Source organism: Mixophyes fleayi, chromosome 9 (assembly GCF_038048845.1).
Source record: "Mixophyes fleayi isolate aMixFle1 chromosome 9, aMixFle1.hap1, whole genome shotgun sequence".
NCBI classification, from domain to species: Eukaryota; Metazoa; Chordata; class Amphibia; order Anura; family Limnodynastidae; genus Mixophyes; species Mixophyes fleayi.
In genome coordinates, this window is record NC_134410.1 from 32218395 (window position 1) to 32231224 (window position 12830).

At 38.2% G+C, this 12830-nt stretch overlaps 1 protein-coding gene across 1 annotated transcript in view; it reads right to left on the reverse strand.

Moving 5' to 3' along the window:
* The window catches only part of LOC142102379 (sodium- and chloride-dependent neutral and basic amino acid transporter B(0+)-like), a 33427-nt gene that overhangs the window by 10052 nt on the left and 10545 nt on the right, over positions 1-12830 (reverse strand). Inside the window, exons 3-8 of the mRNA XM_075187226.1 lie at positions 12059-12190; positions 9180-9341; positions 8291-8423; positions 6572-6704; positions 5564-5704; positions 4994-5222 (exon numbers count right to left, since the gene is read on the reverse strand). Coding sequence (XP_075043327.1) covers positions 4994-5222; positions 5564-5704; positions 6572-6704; positions 8291-8423; positions 9180-9341; positions 12059-12190 — 930 coding nt within the window. The remainder of the gene's footprint in view (positions 1-4993; positions 5223-5563; positions 5705-6571; positions 6705-8290; positions 8424-9179; positions 9342-12058; positions 12191-12830) is intronic.

Below are 12830 nucleotides of genomic sequence, written 5' to 3' on the forward strand. Positions count from 1 at the left end.
TTGAATGTATTATCCAGCAGTACCTCTCATGCGCCAGAGGTGCTGCTATTGTGCCTTGCTTCTTCTTACTACTAGGAACTAACTTGCTGCACTAATTAATCACCTGCACCTGGTGGCTCCATATTTATATCTGCCTCTCCCAGTTACTAGTGCTGGTCACAGTGGCGGATCCAGGGGGGGGGGGGGGGGGGCGATCGGGGCAATCGCCCCCCCCCTAGCAGGGACTTGCTGCCGGCGGCTGCACAGTATGTGCAGGTCCGTTCAGCAGTGACAGTGTGCTGCCCGGCTGCTCTGATTGTGTTTAAAACACAATAAGAGCAGCCGGGCAGCACACTGTCACTGCCAAGCGGACCTGCACATAGTATGCAGCCGCCGGCAGCCTTAGATGTCGGAAAGGGGGCAGGGCCTAAATCGCCCTCCTAAATCGCCCGGGGTATAGCAATTTTCTAGATCCACCCCTGGCTGGTCATTGTTGTTATGTTGCTGTTTCTTATTGTTGTCCTCTCCACACAGTCATTCTACCTGCATCAGCTGTCTTCCTTATTGCTACCAGTTTCCAGCTTCACTTGAAAATCATTGTTCAGTATCTGCAATACTTGGTTTATACCATTCCCTGTATTCTCTGGTTTATTCTTTATTCTTCTGTTCAATAAGCATCTTATGCTTTCATCATATTCTGGGCTCCATAGCTGGGATTTCCAAGTTTCTGCATTGAAGCATGAAAAGGGTTCCCAACTCCTTGACTATTGGGTATTCATAAGTCAAAGTAAAATAGGGTGGTGGTGGGGCTATGGGGTGTCATTCACAAGGCTTTGAATTTCCTACCAATTGACATGCTGTAAACAATGATAAATTTGGTTCGTAGCTGCTCTAGTTAGAGTATTAATATAACTTTCCCATGTAAGTTGAGTCTTTTTCTGTTTGCCTAGTGCGGTTTCCAGCCAGTCAATCCAAAATATGTAAAACAATTTTTCCTTAAATAAAGAGAATGTTGGACATGTTCTGTGGATTTGTGACTGTAAAATGACCTTGTGGGCTGCAGCTCTAATGGCCGGTAGTAACCACTTCCCTCCTTTCATTACTGAACTTGCGGCCTTACATACTACACATCCAGGGGGCACTTAATTTAACAGGTTGCATGTCTTGTAATTTAGAGATTATGTTTTCTAATCAAATGCAATCAAGCACTGTAGACAATTACAACAGTTTGATTGCATTTAGCACAAGTATCTGAGAGTCCCACCAAAAACTGCTTATGGGAGGACAAATATGCCCTATGAAATGAATTAATAAACATGTTATTGTATGTGCTGGCTGATATAAGGTTATATGAGTTTGACAGAGCATGTAATACAGTTTCTATTCCGAGGGAGGGGAAAAAACGCAACCATTGAGCCATTCCTGCATGCACTTCACTATGGATGATTCGCTTTCGCAATAGCTGGTAATAAATTGTAATGGCTTTATGTTTGGGTGGCACAGACAAAAACCTGGGGTCAAGGGGATTGTGCCTCTTAGAATCCAAGAATGTTTTATAGGTTACTAATATAGTAGTGGGCTTGTAAGAAAGCCATTCTTTAGGGTTGCAAAAAATTATATTTCACTACGCCTTGAGCAAAAGTGTAAAGTTTCTAGATGTCTTACCTGTGAGACATCCCATCGAGGTAATGTCCTCCTCTTTCCAATAAGAGAAGAGGTCGGTTGCTACACCATCATGAAAATCTGTTTGTTTGTTTTTTTGAAGGGGACAGGACAGGGATAGATACTGGATGTGATGAGTAAAGCAGAGGGCAGGGTCAAGTATGACACCAAGTTAGCGGGCTTGTGAGCTGGTCTTGATGGAGACTTGAGAGGAGGTGGTGACTCTGCGATAAGGGAAGATGTTAAGTCCTATTTCAGACATGCTGGGCTCTAGGTAGCATTGGGACACCCATGTGGAGATAGCAGAACTAAATTAGTTCTAGCTCTACAAGTGCCAACATGCCCAATCAGTCAATGGCTGCCTGAGCTTAATGGGTCTTATAGCTTCACAAATGTGCTTAATGATTATCTGAATTGAAAACATTACCTTGGACCCCACTGCCCCAAGTAAGCATTTTTTCCTCCAAAATAATCTATTCTACTTTTTAAAACCGTAGTCATCACCATTATGTTGATGACGATGACTGATGTATCTCCTGCCATATCAAACTGAAATATGTTTGGCAGAAATATGGCGGCTGTAATTATTCTTATTCTTACATACAGGATGCAAAATTGTAGCCTTCTCTAAAGACTATTCTGAGACCCTTGTTCCTTAACTATTATACATTTGTTCCGTAAACAGAAATGTCATTAAAGTACACCCTGTACTTATATTACCTAAACTCTGACGTCTTTATTTCAGGGTAATTGCTGTAACAGATAGGAATTTCAGGCACATCTGATTTCTAAAATGATCATTGATTTACAGAACATTATATTTTGTACTAATTTACAAAAGTTCAAGGATGTTTATTGCGGGAAGAATTCTTTTACAAAATATACAGGAAACACAACCTACTTTATAGGCATGAGAGGGCTTACATAACTGAGTCATTACAGAATAATACTGTAGGTTTTTAAAACAAAAAATATACTCTTCAGAACATGCTGGAGACAAACTGCCAACACATATAAGCTAAACAAAGATAAGAAAGAAGTGAGTTGCCCACAGAGACAATGATGAAAGATCAACTATAATGAGCATTAGGTTTGATATGTTGGGGCATTTGTTAAATTGATTATTTTCCTAAATGATCTTACAGTTTTTAAATATTAACATTATTTTAAAGATAGCAAGGATCATTTTTGAAGGCTGGACAGATATGGATTTACATTGTCCCTGTGGTGAACAGTGGGAGATTCTATTTTATTCGACACTATGCACCTTTGCAATGCCTGTTGACCTCTGACATTAATACGACTACTGGGTGCTGATTAACTACCTGTTTTTGAACCACACTTGCTTACTCTCCTGGAACGTCTAGTAGACTTCCCAATTTCTCTGAGTTCTCTGAGACCCCTCATACTTGGCTCAACCCTGCTTACTTCTGCCTTATTTTGCTTTATTATATGTTTGTTGATTCTGTCCCTGACTAGCCCACTGGTTCTGACCTCAATTGTTTGACTTTGATTATTCTCCTGCAAACTGTACTATCTACCTCCTTCCTTGTCAACCTCACTAAGGAACATCAAGGACTATGTGTTTTAAGACCTGGGTGCAACATACCATAATACAGGTGAACCACTGCACACTAAAGGAAGAAGGGGCCCCTGAAGCTGAAGACCACATTACACGTGGGTCACAATTGCTCTCAAAAGGGTTATCTGGGGAAGTTGTGACAGGAATGCAACTTAGTGCAACAAAGATACATTTTTTGCTTTTTAGTAATATCAATGAAACTGCTTGTGTGCCACTCATTGGAAGCACGTTAATGGTTAAAACTGTAAAGTTGCTATTTAAGTAGACATGCAAAGAAATAACCTGATCAATGAATCAGGACAATTTCTAAATCTCTCCAAATTGTTCCAAGCCGTCAAAAGTTGCCTCCCCATTTCCTTAACGTTCCTTAACGTGTACCCATGTGCGAATGTAGGATATCATAAGGAAAAATAAAACTTTGAAAACTAACTTGTTCCCGTTCCCTGTAAATCCTGTTATTTATTGGTTGGTATTGCTATACTCAGGAGAACTAGATCAATGCATTTTGTTGCAAATATTTGGGGGTAACACTAATTAGGTGAAAATAAATATGAGACGAATCACTGAAACATGTATTTTTTCCTATTTGTGTTTATGAGGCACATAAAATCAAACAATATTTATTCTAACATGTTACCAAAAGAAAGCCCTGTCTGTCCTGAAACAAAAAAATAAATTATATTATCTAATAAGTAGTATACAATATTAGGATATACATATCATCGTATTTGATGACTATGGGGTGGTCCAAAGTAATGGACAGGATTTTAAAGTGATATTTTTTTTTGGACATGTCCGTGCAAAGTGTCTTCATGAAAGCTCTAACCAAAAGTGGTATAGAAGCGTCCACATATGTATGTACGCCATGAACAAATGCTGTAGGTTTCTTTGGAACAAAAAAGAAATAACTTATCTGCTTTGTGAGTGTGTTGTGCATACTTGCCAACTTCAGGAAGTAGGCGTCCGGGTGATGCCGGGTGGTAGGTGGGTGCGCGGGGAGCGGAGCTTGGCGAATCGCGTCATTTGGTCCTGCCCCAAGTCACTTTACAGCAGGGGGCAGGGCCAAAATGCCATGATTCCCTGAGAATAAGGAGACTGCCCTACTCTCCCGGGAGTCTGGGAGACCTACCTGGAATTCGGAAGTCCTCCAGACATTCCTGGAGAGTTGGCAAGTCTGGTGTTGTGGCTAGAGGTACTTGAGCAATTCAACATTAGTGTTAAGACTTTTTTTATTAATGAATTAGTGGGAAAAAGAGATGCAAGCCATATTTAAATTGACATTAATCGTAGTGTACATAGAGACCTGATTCAAGTACAGACGTACGCTCGTTAGGATAGTGTGAATTCGCACTGCGCATGCCCAGAAACCAAAGGTATGCAATTGCACGGGATTCATATCTCCATGCATCTGACACTTATAAGACCCTTACAACATGGTGGGAATGGGGACAATGTTTGCGTAAAATATGCACATTTTGTATTACAAATTGAATCAGGTGCAAAGAGTCCATACCATCTGCCAATCAAATACAATACCATATAAAATGGGAAGTCACCACAAATTAAATTAACAGCAAAATAAGAAGCACAATTTGCACCATTGCAATGCACCGAAAATGCACCATTCCATCCTACCACCTCCCCTTTGATTTAATTATGTGCTAGAAATAAATGGAGGTATCCTCCAAAGTCCTAGAGCATAGAGCATTAAAATCTATGATCAGTGCTGTATTACAGTTGTATATGTAAACTATTCACAATTGTACCTACCTGAATCTACTACTTCTGAAACTGATTTCTCAGAAACATGAGCCATGTGTCCCAGAATAGAAAAGATGGCAAATCCGGCAAACACGCTGGTGGCACAGTTTGTTACACAAACCACAATGGCATCAGAGTAACAATTATTGTGAAATTTGTTGTATGAAGAGAGAGCAATTAGTCCTCCCCAGGCCGTGGAAAGGGAAAAAAATATCTGAGTGGCAGCATCTTTCCAAACCTGTAATGAATGACAAAATAGAAAGACAACTCAAGAAAACTATCTTATTCATCTCTGTTTTATTTAATAATATTGTTGAAAGCAATGATGTACTGCAACCTCATTAACCAATCAGATATCTCCAGATTATATACCAACACCTGTATATTGGCTTTACGTGGACTATTCCTCTTGTAAAATTTAATATCAGCTTTCAGTACTTCAGTAAGCCAGAACATGTGGTTATCTGCACCAACGCTCCGATTTGCCCATATAACTCCATAAATGTACTATTTGCACGCATGTAAAAATTCACACGTTAAGATTTGTAAGATAAGATTAAGAGTGGTGATCACACTTACCTCTGCGTCCATTAGTTTTGTGATGTTTGATTGGGTTCCAATATAAAAATCAATCCCAGCAAACGCCCCATCTAGGGTGACACCACGAATCAACAGTATGAGAAGGACTACATATGGGAATATTGCAGTAAAGTACACCACCTGTAACAATGAAAATTGGCATATAAATGACTTTATTCTTAAGTCACTGAAAGAAATTAATATCACACCAGGTAGATCTACTATCTCCTATATAGTTGCTATATCTCAAATGAGGGGATTATACCCATTATATCAGAATTACACTTGGAGTGAGTGAGTTTTCTGTACAGCGCTGCGGAATTAGTGGCGCTATATAAATAGCTGCAGCTGATGATGATGAAAGGGTGGATAAATCATATTTACAGTGGTGTCGCGTTGGAAAAGAACTTGATTTTTACACATCCTTGGAATTGGTTTACATTGGGCCTATAAGATCAAATGGACGCCTTTTGCGTATTTTATATCGGAAAGCAGCTTTATAGTCACATGTCAACTTATGTAATAAAAGCATTGAAATGTACAATACTGATGCATGAAATAAAGATCTTCCAGTGTCCCCTCATACGTCTAGTTTAGTTAAGACATAAAAAATGCTCGACTGAGTAGTATTTCAGAAGAAAAGGTAAAAGTTGAAATGAAGGATGGCGGTCACATTTTTGCTCTCTCCACCATCCGCAATTTCAATTGGTCGCACAATCCTACATAAGTAGGCGCAGTGTGATTTTATTGGCGTGCAAATAGGGACATTTGAATATACAACGCACTATGGGGCACATTTTCTGGTCAATTTATCTGGTTTTGTGGCACATATGTAACACCTGCTAAAAACATGTGAGGCACACTGACACATATACAGAGGGACGACCACAGTGTAATGATTGAGAAGCGGGCTAAGATGTATAAATAATGGTTGTAGACGTAGAAGAAAACCACAGCTCGTGTATCATTATGTACCATTGTTTTTAAACATATTTCTTCTGACAGTACCTTCCCTGATGATTTTATCCCTTTGAAAAGAGACGCTGCGACAATTATCCAAGCTAAAAGTAGACAAAGAGCTAGGTACCAAACCACGTCACCAGTCTCGTCTATGCCACTTGAACGACGAAGTGTTACTTTCCTATACAGGACAATAAAGAGAAATGTTATATGGCCAAAAGGATAGACCTTCTATATTTGTTAATAATATTATTGTTATTGTTGTCCTATATTGATAAAACACCAACACTTTAATTAGCTCTGTACATTGAGGGGATCATGATACAAATAAATAACATACAATGACATGAAACAGAAGGTAAAGGTGGCTCTGCCCACATGAGCTTACAATCTAAGAGGTGTGGGGAACAATTGAAAAAGTGGAGAGGTTACATATAGCAACCAATCAGATTCTAGCTGTCATTTTGTAGAATGTACTAAATAAATGCTAATTAGAATCTGATTGGTTGCTACAGGCAACCTCTCCACTTTTTCAAACCCGCAGTTTAGTAAATATACCCCATGGTCTGGATGAATTGCGAGTGAGCAGAGAAGACAGCAAGACAAGGTTTGGTCCCAGTGGATTGCTGCTACTACAGCCTGCCCAGAGTCTTTGCCTCCATTATGACAAATAAGTGTACTCATTCCTTTAATCACATATGCACATGCTGCACAGTTAAAGTGGGATTTGATTTTCCACTCTTCCTGAGTTGTGCTACTGCAGCCTTATCTAACTATATCCATTAAAGACACTTACAAGTTCAGTGAGTTATAGCTATTACATCATTTGTGGAGAAGTGCAGGAGGTAAGAATTGCAGCAATTACATAACAGACACTCACATAACTCACGTTATGCAACTTGTGCACCAATGATATCCAATGTTATATATGTGACTGTGTTAACTGCTGCAGATAGTCAAAGAAAAAGAACTGCTGCTAATGTGACTGTGGTACTCAAGTTAAGTATTTGTAAAGGAGATTTATATCCCAGCGTTTAGTGACTGAGCCACTCAGCTCCTATGTTATTTGAGTGATTTGATATATTCACATGATGGGTTGTTCTAAGCCAATTTGGTCAGAACCAAACGAAAACCACAAGAAAGACAGGAACCAGAACCACAGGCTGCAGGAAGTCTGCTTGAAGAACCGGCATCAGACAGGTGAATCCAGGAGGTTTAAATAGTGCTCCATAATCCCATAGCCAATGAGGGAAGAGAGGAGGTCTCAAGGGGGAACAGACTCTGCACCTCCGCAGATGTGACTGCAGAGTAACGTATGGTGTGAGTATGATACCAGGGTATGCCGGTTTCATAGTCTGTGAGAGGCAGGTAACAAGACAGGTGTCCATTTGCGGGACCGGAGTGTGACAGGAGGGAAACATTGCACTGACTGTGAGTAAAATGAGTGCAGCATGTCCACAACACCCCATTCAGGAGAGGAGTGAGGGGATGTTATATGAATATAATTTCTTTACTCAATACAAACATTGTTTTGTTTTCACAATGATTTGGCATGGAGGAAAGGAAGTAAACTGCTGTTATTCTAAGTCATAACACATCACATGCTTAATGTTGAGCTATTTGCCACTACGGGTGACCTGGATCCTATAACATTTTCATACACAGTCAATTTCAGTGATTGGGTGTTGAGTCAGCATTAAAAAAGCATCTTTAATGTGGATGACATAATGGCTGTAAAGTCAAAGAAAATATCTCCCATAGACTTACTCCCAATACTGCTTGCTTGGCAGGTCCATTTCCACCAGTGCAGTGCTGTTGGCCATGCAGGTCAGGTTATTTTCATTTACCCACGTTAGGTTCACTGCGACTATATTATTAGTCAGAGATACATTGCATACACCTGGGTTCAGAAAAATGTGACTATAGTCAATACTAGTACTAAACAGAATTCTCTTTCAAAATTGGAATTAAAATGCATCAATATAATGTTAAAATTAAACTATATTAATATAAATTGTTATATTTTACCAATCCTTGATGTGTTTAATATTGAGGTAAATAAGGTCATTTAAATGGATAAATATACCGTAGTGAGAAGTTTGGCAACAATTCCATTTTATCAATAGACATACGGGCATCAATTATACTGAACAAAGCATTTTAAGCTCCGTTTATTTGTGTAGACACAATGACACTGCCAGTTATGCCCATCTCTATGGAATGGCTTCTGAATGACCATTGCTGGTCAGCACTCCAGTCAGTTATGTGTTTCGTTATGATCCCCTACTTTCTCCAACCCTACTTTCTCCAACCATAATAATAATAAGCTACCACAGGAAACACTTATCCTGTTAGCCTACCCTTTTACAACCATTTACATCACCCTCAAGTAGATAGCAGTTATATTTGGCGTGCAACATAGACGTATCAGGAGTAATTTAGCAAAAAATTATTACAACAACCGGTGCATAAGGTCACTGTATTTTCAGTTAATTATTATTAGTATCCAATAGTCTAAACAATGATGATCTGATTAAATAATAATAATAAATCATAAAAAACATACATACTATACTAAACATACATACTATACTAAACATACACACTATACTACATACTGTAAATGCTTCCTTAGACATAGACATAAAAGTTATACCTTGTTGGGTCTTACTGCACTTGGCATCAGCCCAATTGAAGCAGTCGGACCAGGGTAACACAGTTTGAAAGGAGGCAAACATATAATACAAACTGTAGGCGATTATAACATTGTAGTATATGGACACAAATGTTGTAATGAGGACCATTGTGATGCCGACACCTAAAAGAAATTTTAAAAAAAATGGTTAGTTGTATCTGGTTATACCAATATACCACAATTAACTTAATTGTACCAGTCAAACTGTATACAGTCTAGATTTGTTTTAAACTGGACCTCCAAGCAGGTACTGTCAGCCGGTAGATGAAGAAACATTGGTTGACTCATTGAGGATTCACTATTAAAGACTTGCCGACCATGGTAGAAGTTGATGCTCCGCAAAAGTGGAGTTTCCACCGCTTCCACAAATGCCGAAAATTGTCATCTTGATATGCAAATGTTGACAGGCCACAAATAGGCAGAACAATATGAGATTGGGTACATGTTGGGACTGAGTCATTAAGGAGAGCAAAGCATAAAAAATTAGTGACTTTGCACCTTGGCAAAACCATGTTGCATTGGAGGGGGAGGTAAATTTTAAATGTGGGGACAGATTTATAGTTGTGGTAGGGCATGTCCTAGATCAACTTTACATCTCAGTGTAAAAATAAAGCTATCAAATATTTGTGTGCTACATGAAAAAAAGCCAGTATTTATTTTATGTGCAGAATAATAAACAAATTTGCACCCCTTGCATTGTAATATGGTTTGTCCAAGAGTACATTTACTCCTTTTTTTGCCTTACTTTCCCTATTGACTCAGGCTCGTTGTGAATAGCTGCTATTCTACTGGTTATTGTAGACAGAACAGATAGTTTATATATGAATGAGTATTTAATTTAATTTAATTTTTTAGCTTTATTCTTATTCCAAGAAGATGTTTCAAAATGTTTTGATAAGTCAATGAAAGACAATTTTAAGTTGATTTACTAATATGGAGTCAATTCCACAATCCTTGTTCTCTGTTTCATATTAATAGATGTTATGGAGGTATTTACAAAGAGTCTTCTTTACACAAGCAAAAATTGAAAATATAAATTCAGAAGTAGCAAATTGTTTCTCTAAGCATCACACATCAAAAGGTTCATTTTCATTTGCAATTGTCCAATTTTCATCAATTTTTGTAAGAAAATTATTTAAGTTATTAGTTATCACCTCTAATCTAAATTAGATTTACTTTTTTGGCGATTGGACCAAATAACCCCTGGCCCCTGGTCTGATTGACCTTGATCAGTCTTTGATTGGCATTGCTGATTTATTTTTGGGTTAACATATGTAGCAATGACCAATCCTTTCAAAACACGAAAATTGCCTGGCGTAATTGTTCAGTGTCTGCGCATCTTTCATCTGGTATTAATATTGATTCTACAATGTGGTTTGGTGAAGGTATTAGATAGATTAAAACCATTACAATGCTGGGAAATAATATGAATTAAACTGTAGGAAAGTTTGGATTAATGTAAATAGATAAATACAATAGTTTTGTTTGGATATGCACCAATAATTTTGCATACATACTACTTATACAATGTCAAATGAAGCTAATATAAGGGCTGGGACCACAATAAACAAATTAGAGCACCTTGCTTAGGGCAAAATATTAGCAGTCATATATAAGGATGGTTACACGCTACAATCTTTTCAGCCAATTATTGGGCCAATCAGACGATTAAAGAGCGGTCGGCACAATATCACTCTAGTGTGTGCACTGAAACGATGAACAATTGTCATTCCAAAGCTCATCGTATCACTTAACGAGAACTTTAAACTGAACTAAAATCTCTTTCAGCGTTGGAAAGTCCTTCCAATCCTACAGTGTGTACGCACTCACAATCAGGATCTCAATAGAGGTTACAGAGTCATGATCTTGACAGCCAATGGTTATGACAGATGAAGAGCACAGATCTGAGGGTAAATCTTGTAAAACGTGTACAGTGCATACACATAAATCGGCATGCTGATCGGGACTTTCTTTTTTATAGTCATTGGTAAAATCATTCTAGTTAACACATTGCCTGGGATGATAAGGAGGAAGAAAAGGGAATATAAGCATTACACTCAATCCTGCTCCAGGATGTAGATCCCTATATTATGTATACATACACATCGACAAGATGGAAAAAGAAGCATGAAATCGCCCATTAGGTATGATATAAGCACTGGTAAGGGTGGGGAGATGCATGAACATAATCTGTGGATTTCCATCTCGTATTTCAACACAAGGGTTAAGTGAACTGATGTCCTTGTTGTGAAAGGGCTCTGTACACTCAGCCTGGATTACTGTGTGTATAGAAATGAAAGGGTAGAGGTTTAATGGTCTTGCCAACTTCCTCATGCCACTATTGAAAACAAAAACCAGACAAGAGATTCAAGACTCCCACAGCAAATACAAGATAATGTCAATAAAGCCTATTGTTCTTGCTGAGACGCTGAAACAGACATTATTGAACACAATTTCTGCAATGCTTTAATAGGGAAAGAGGCTGCTCTATTTGATGTATGTATACAGGTATGGGATCTTGTAGTCAGAAATTCCACAATCCGGAAAGTATAGAAGTCTAGAAAGTAGTAAATACTTGCCGTTGCTCTGTGATTCATTCATACATACAGAAATGAGCACTTACTGTACAGAGCACTGCCGTGCAAGTCAGTGAGGACGGAAATGTCAGGGCAGTGTATGTAAAAACAGGTTATATCATATGTCACTTTCTAGATTATAGTTATTAAATACACAAATGACACATCCCCTTCCAATCTCAGTTTCAAGCTAAAAGTTATCATATATTAAATTGCAGAATCAAAAATAGTCATATCAAAGCCATAATGCAAATGTTTAGATACCTTGTAAGATTGGTACAACCCGCCATACTGAAACTGGGCCCAAACTGGAAAATTGTCCCATGGAACACTCCAAGAAGAAGACGGGGAGTCCAGCAAATGCCAGCATAATTGTGTAAGGTATAAGGAATGCCCCTGTGGAAGGTAAGTTAGTAATACAATAAATGCTATTGATACTGATACATAATTGAGTACACTAATTTGTGAAAAAAGTATAATTGTGTAAATGCAACCACAAAAGTAATTTACATTATGTCAACCTACAGTAAATGTTACCATGCATTAAATATTAAATATTTCATAACACATCAAAGTAAATAGATCACACGCCAGATATTCTACATATTCTTAATAATGTGGCTGCAAATGTTGTCCCGTTTCAGTTTCAGTTCTTTTTTTATTGTATTTTGCTTCTGTCTCTTTAATCTGCTTTACTGTATACATTAATGTATTGCCAATGGCAACATGATATGTAAGTGATAGATTCAGAATACATTTTTGTTGTTGAAAAAGAATATCCCCCCATTTTCTGAAAATATACCAGAAATTAAAGCATATTAGTGCTGTAGTTTCCAACCAATGCGTCATTTGTACAATAAAAATTAGATGTGTCTTCATTTTTCTTATTTTACTAAGGATAATTCATTTATACATGTGGCAAAATGCTCCCCACAGGCACAGTGCAGGCTAGTGCAAAATAATGTGCCTTCTATTGCAGTGTTTTCTAACCTGTGACACTCCAGGTGTTGTGAGAAACTACAAGTCCCAGCATGCT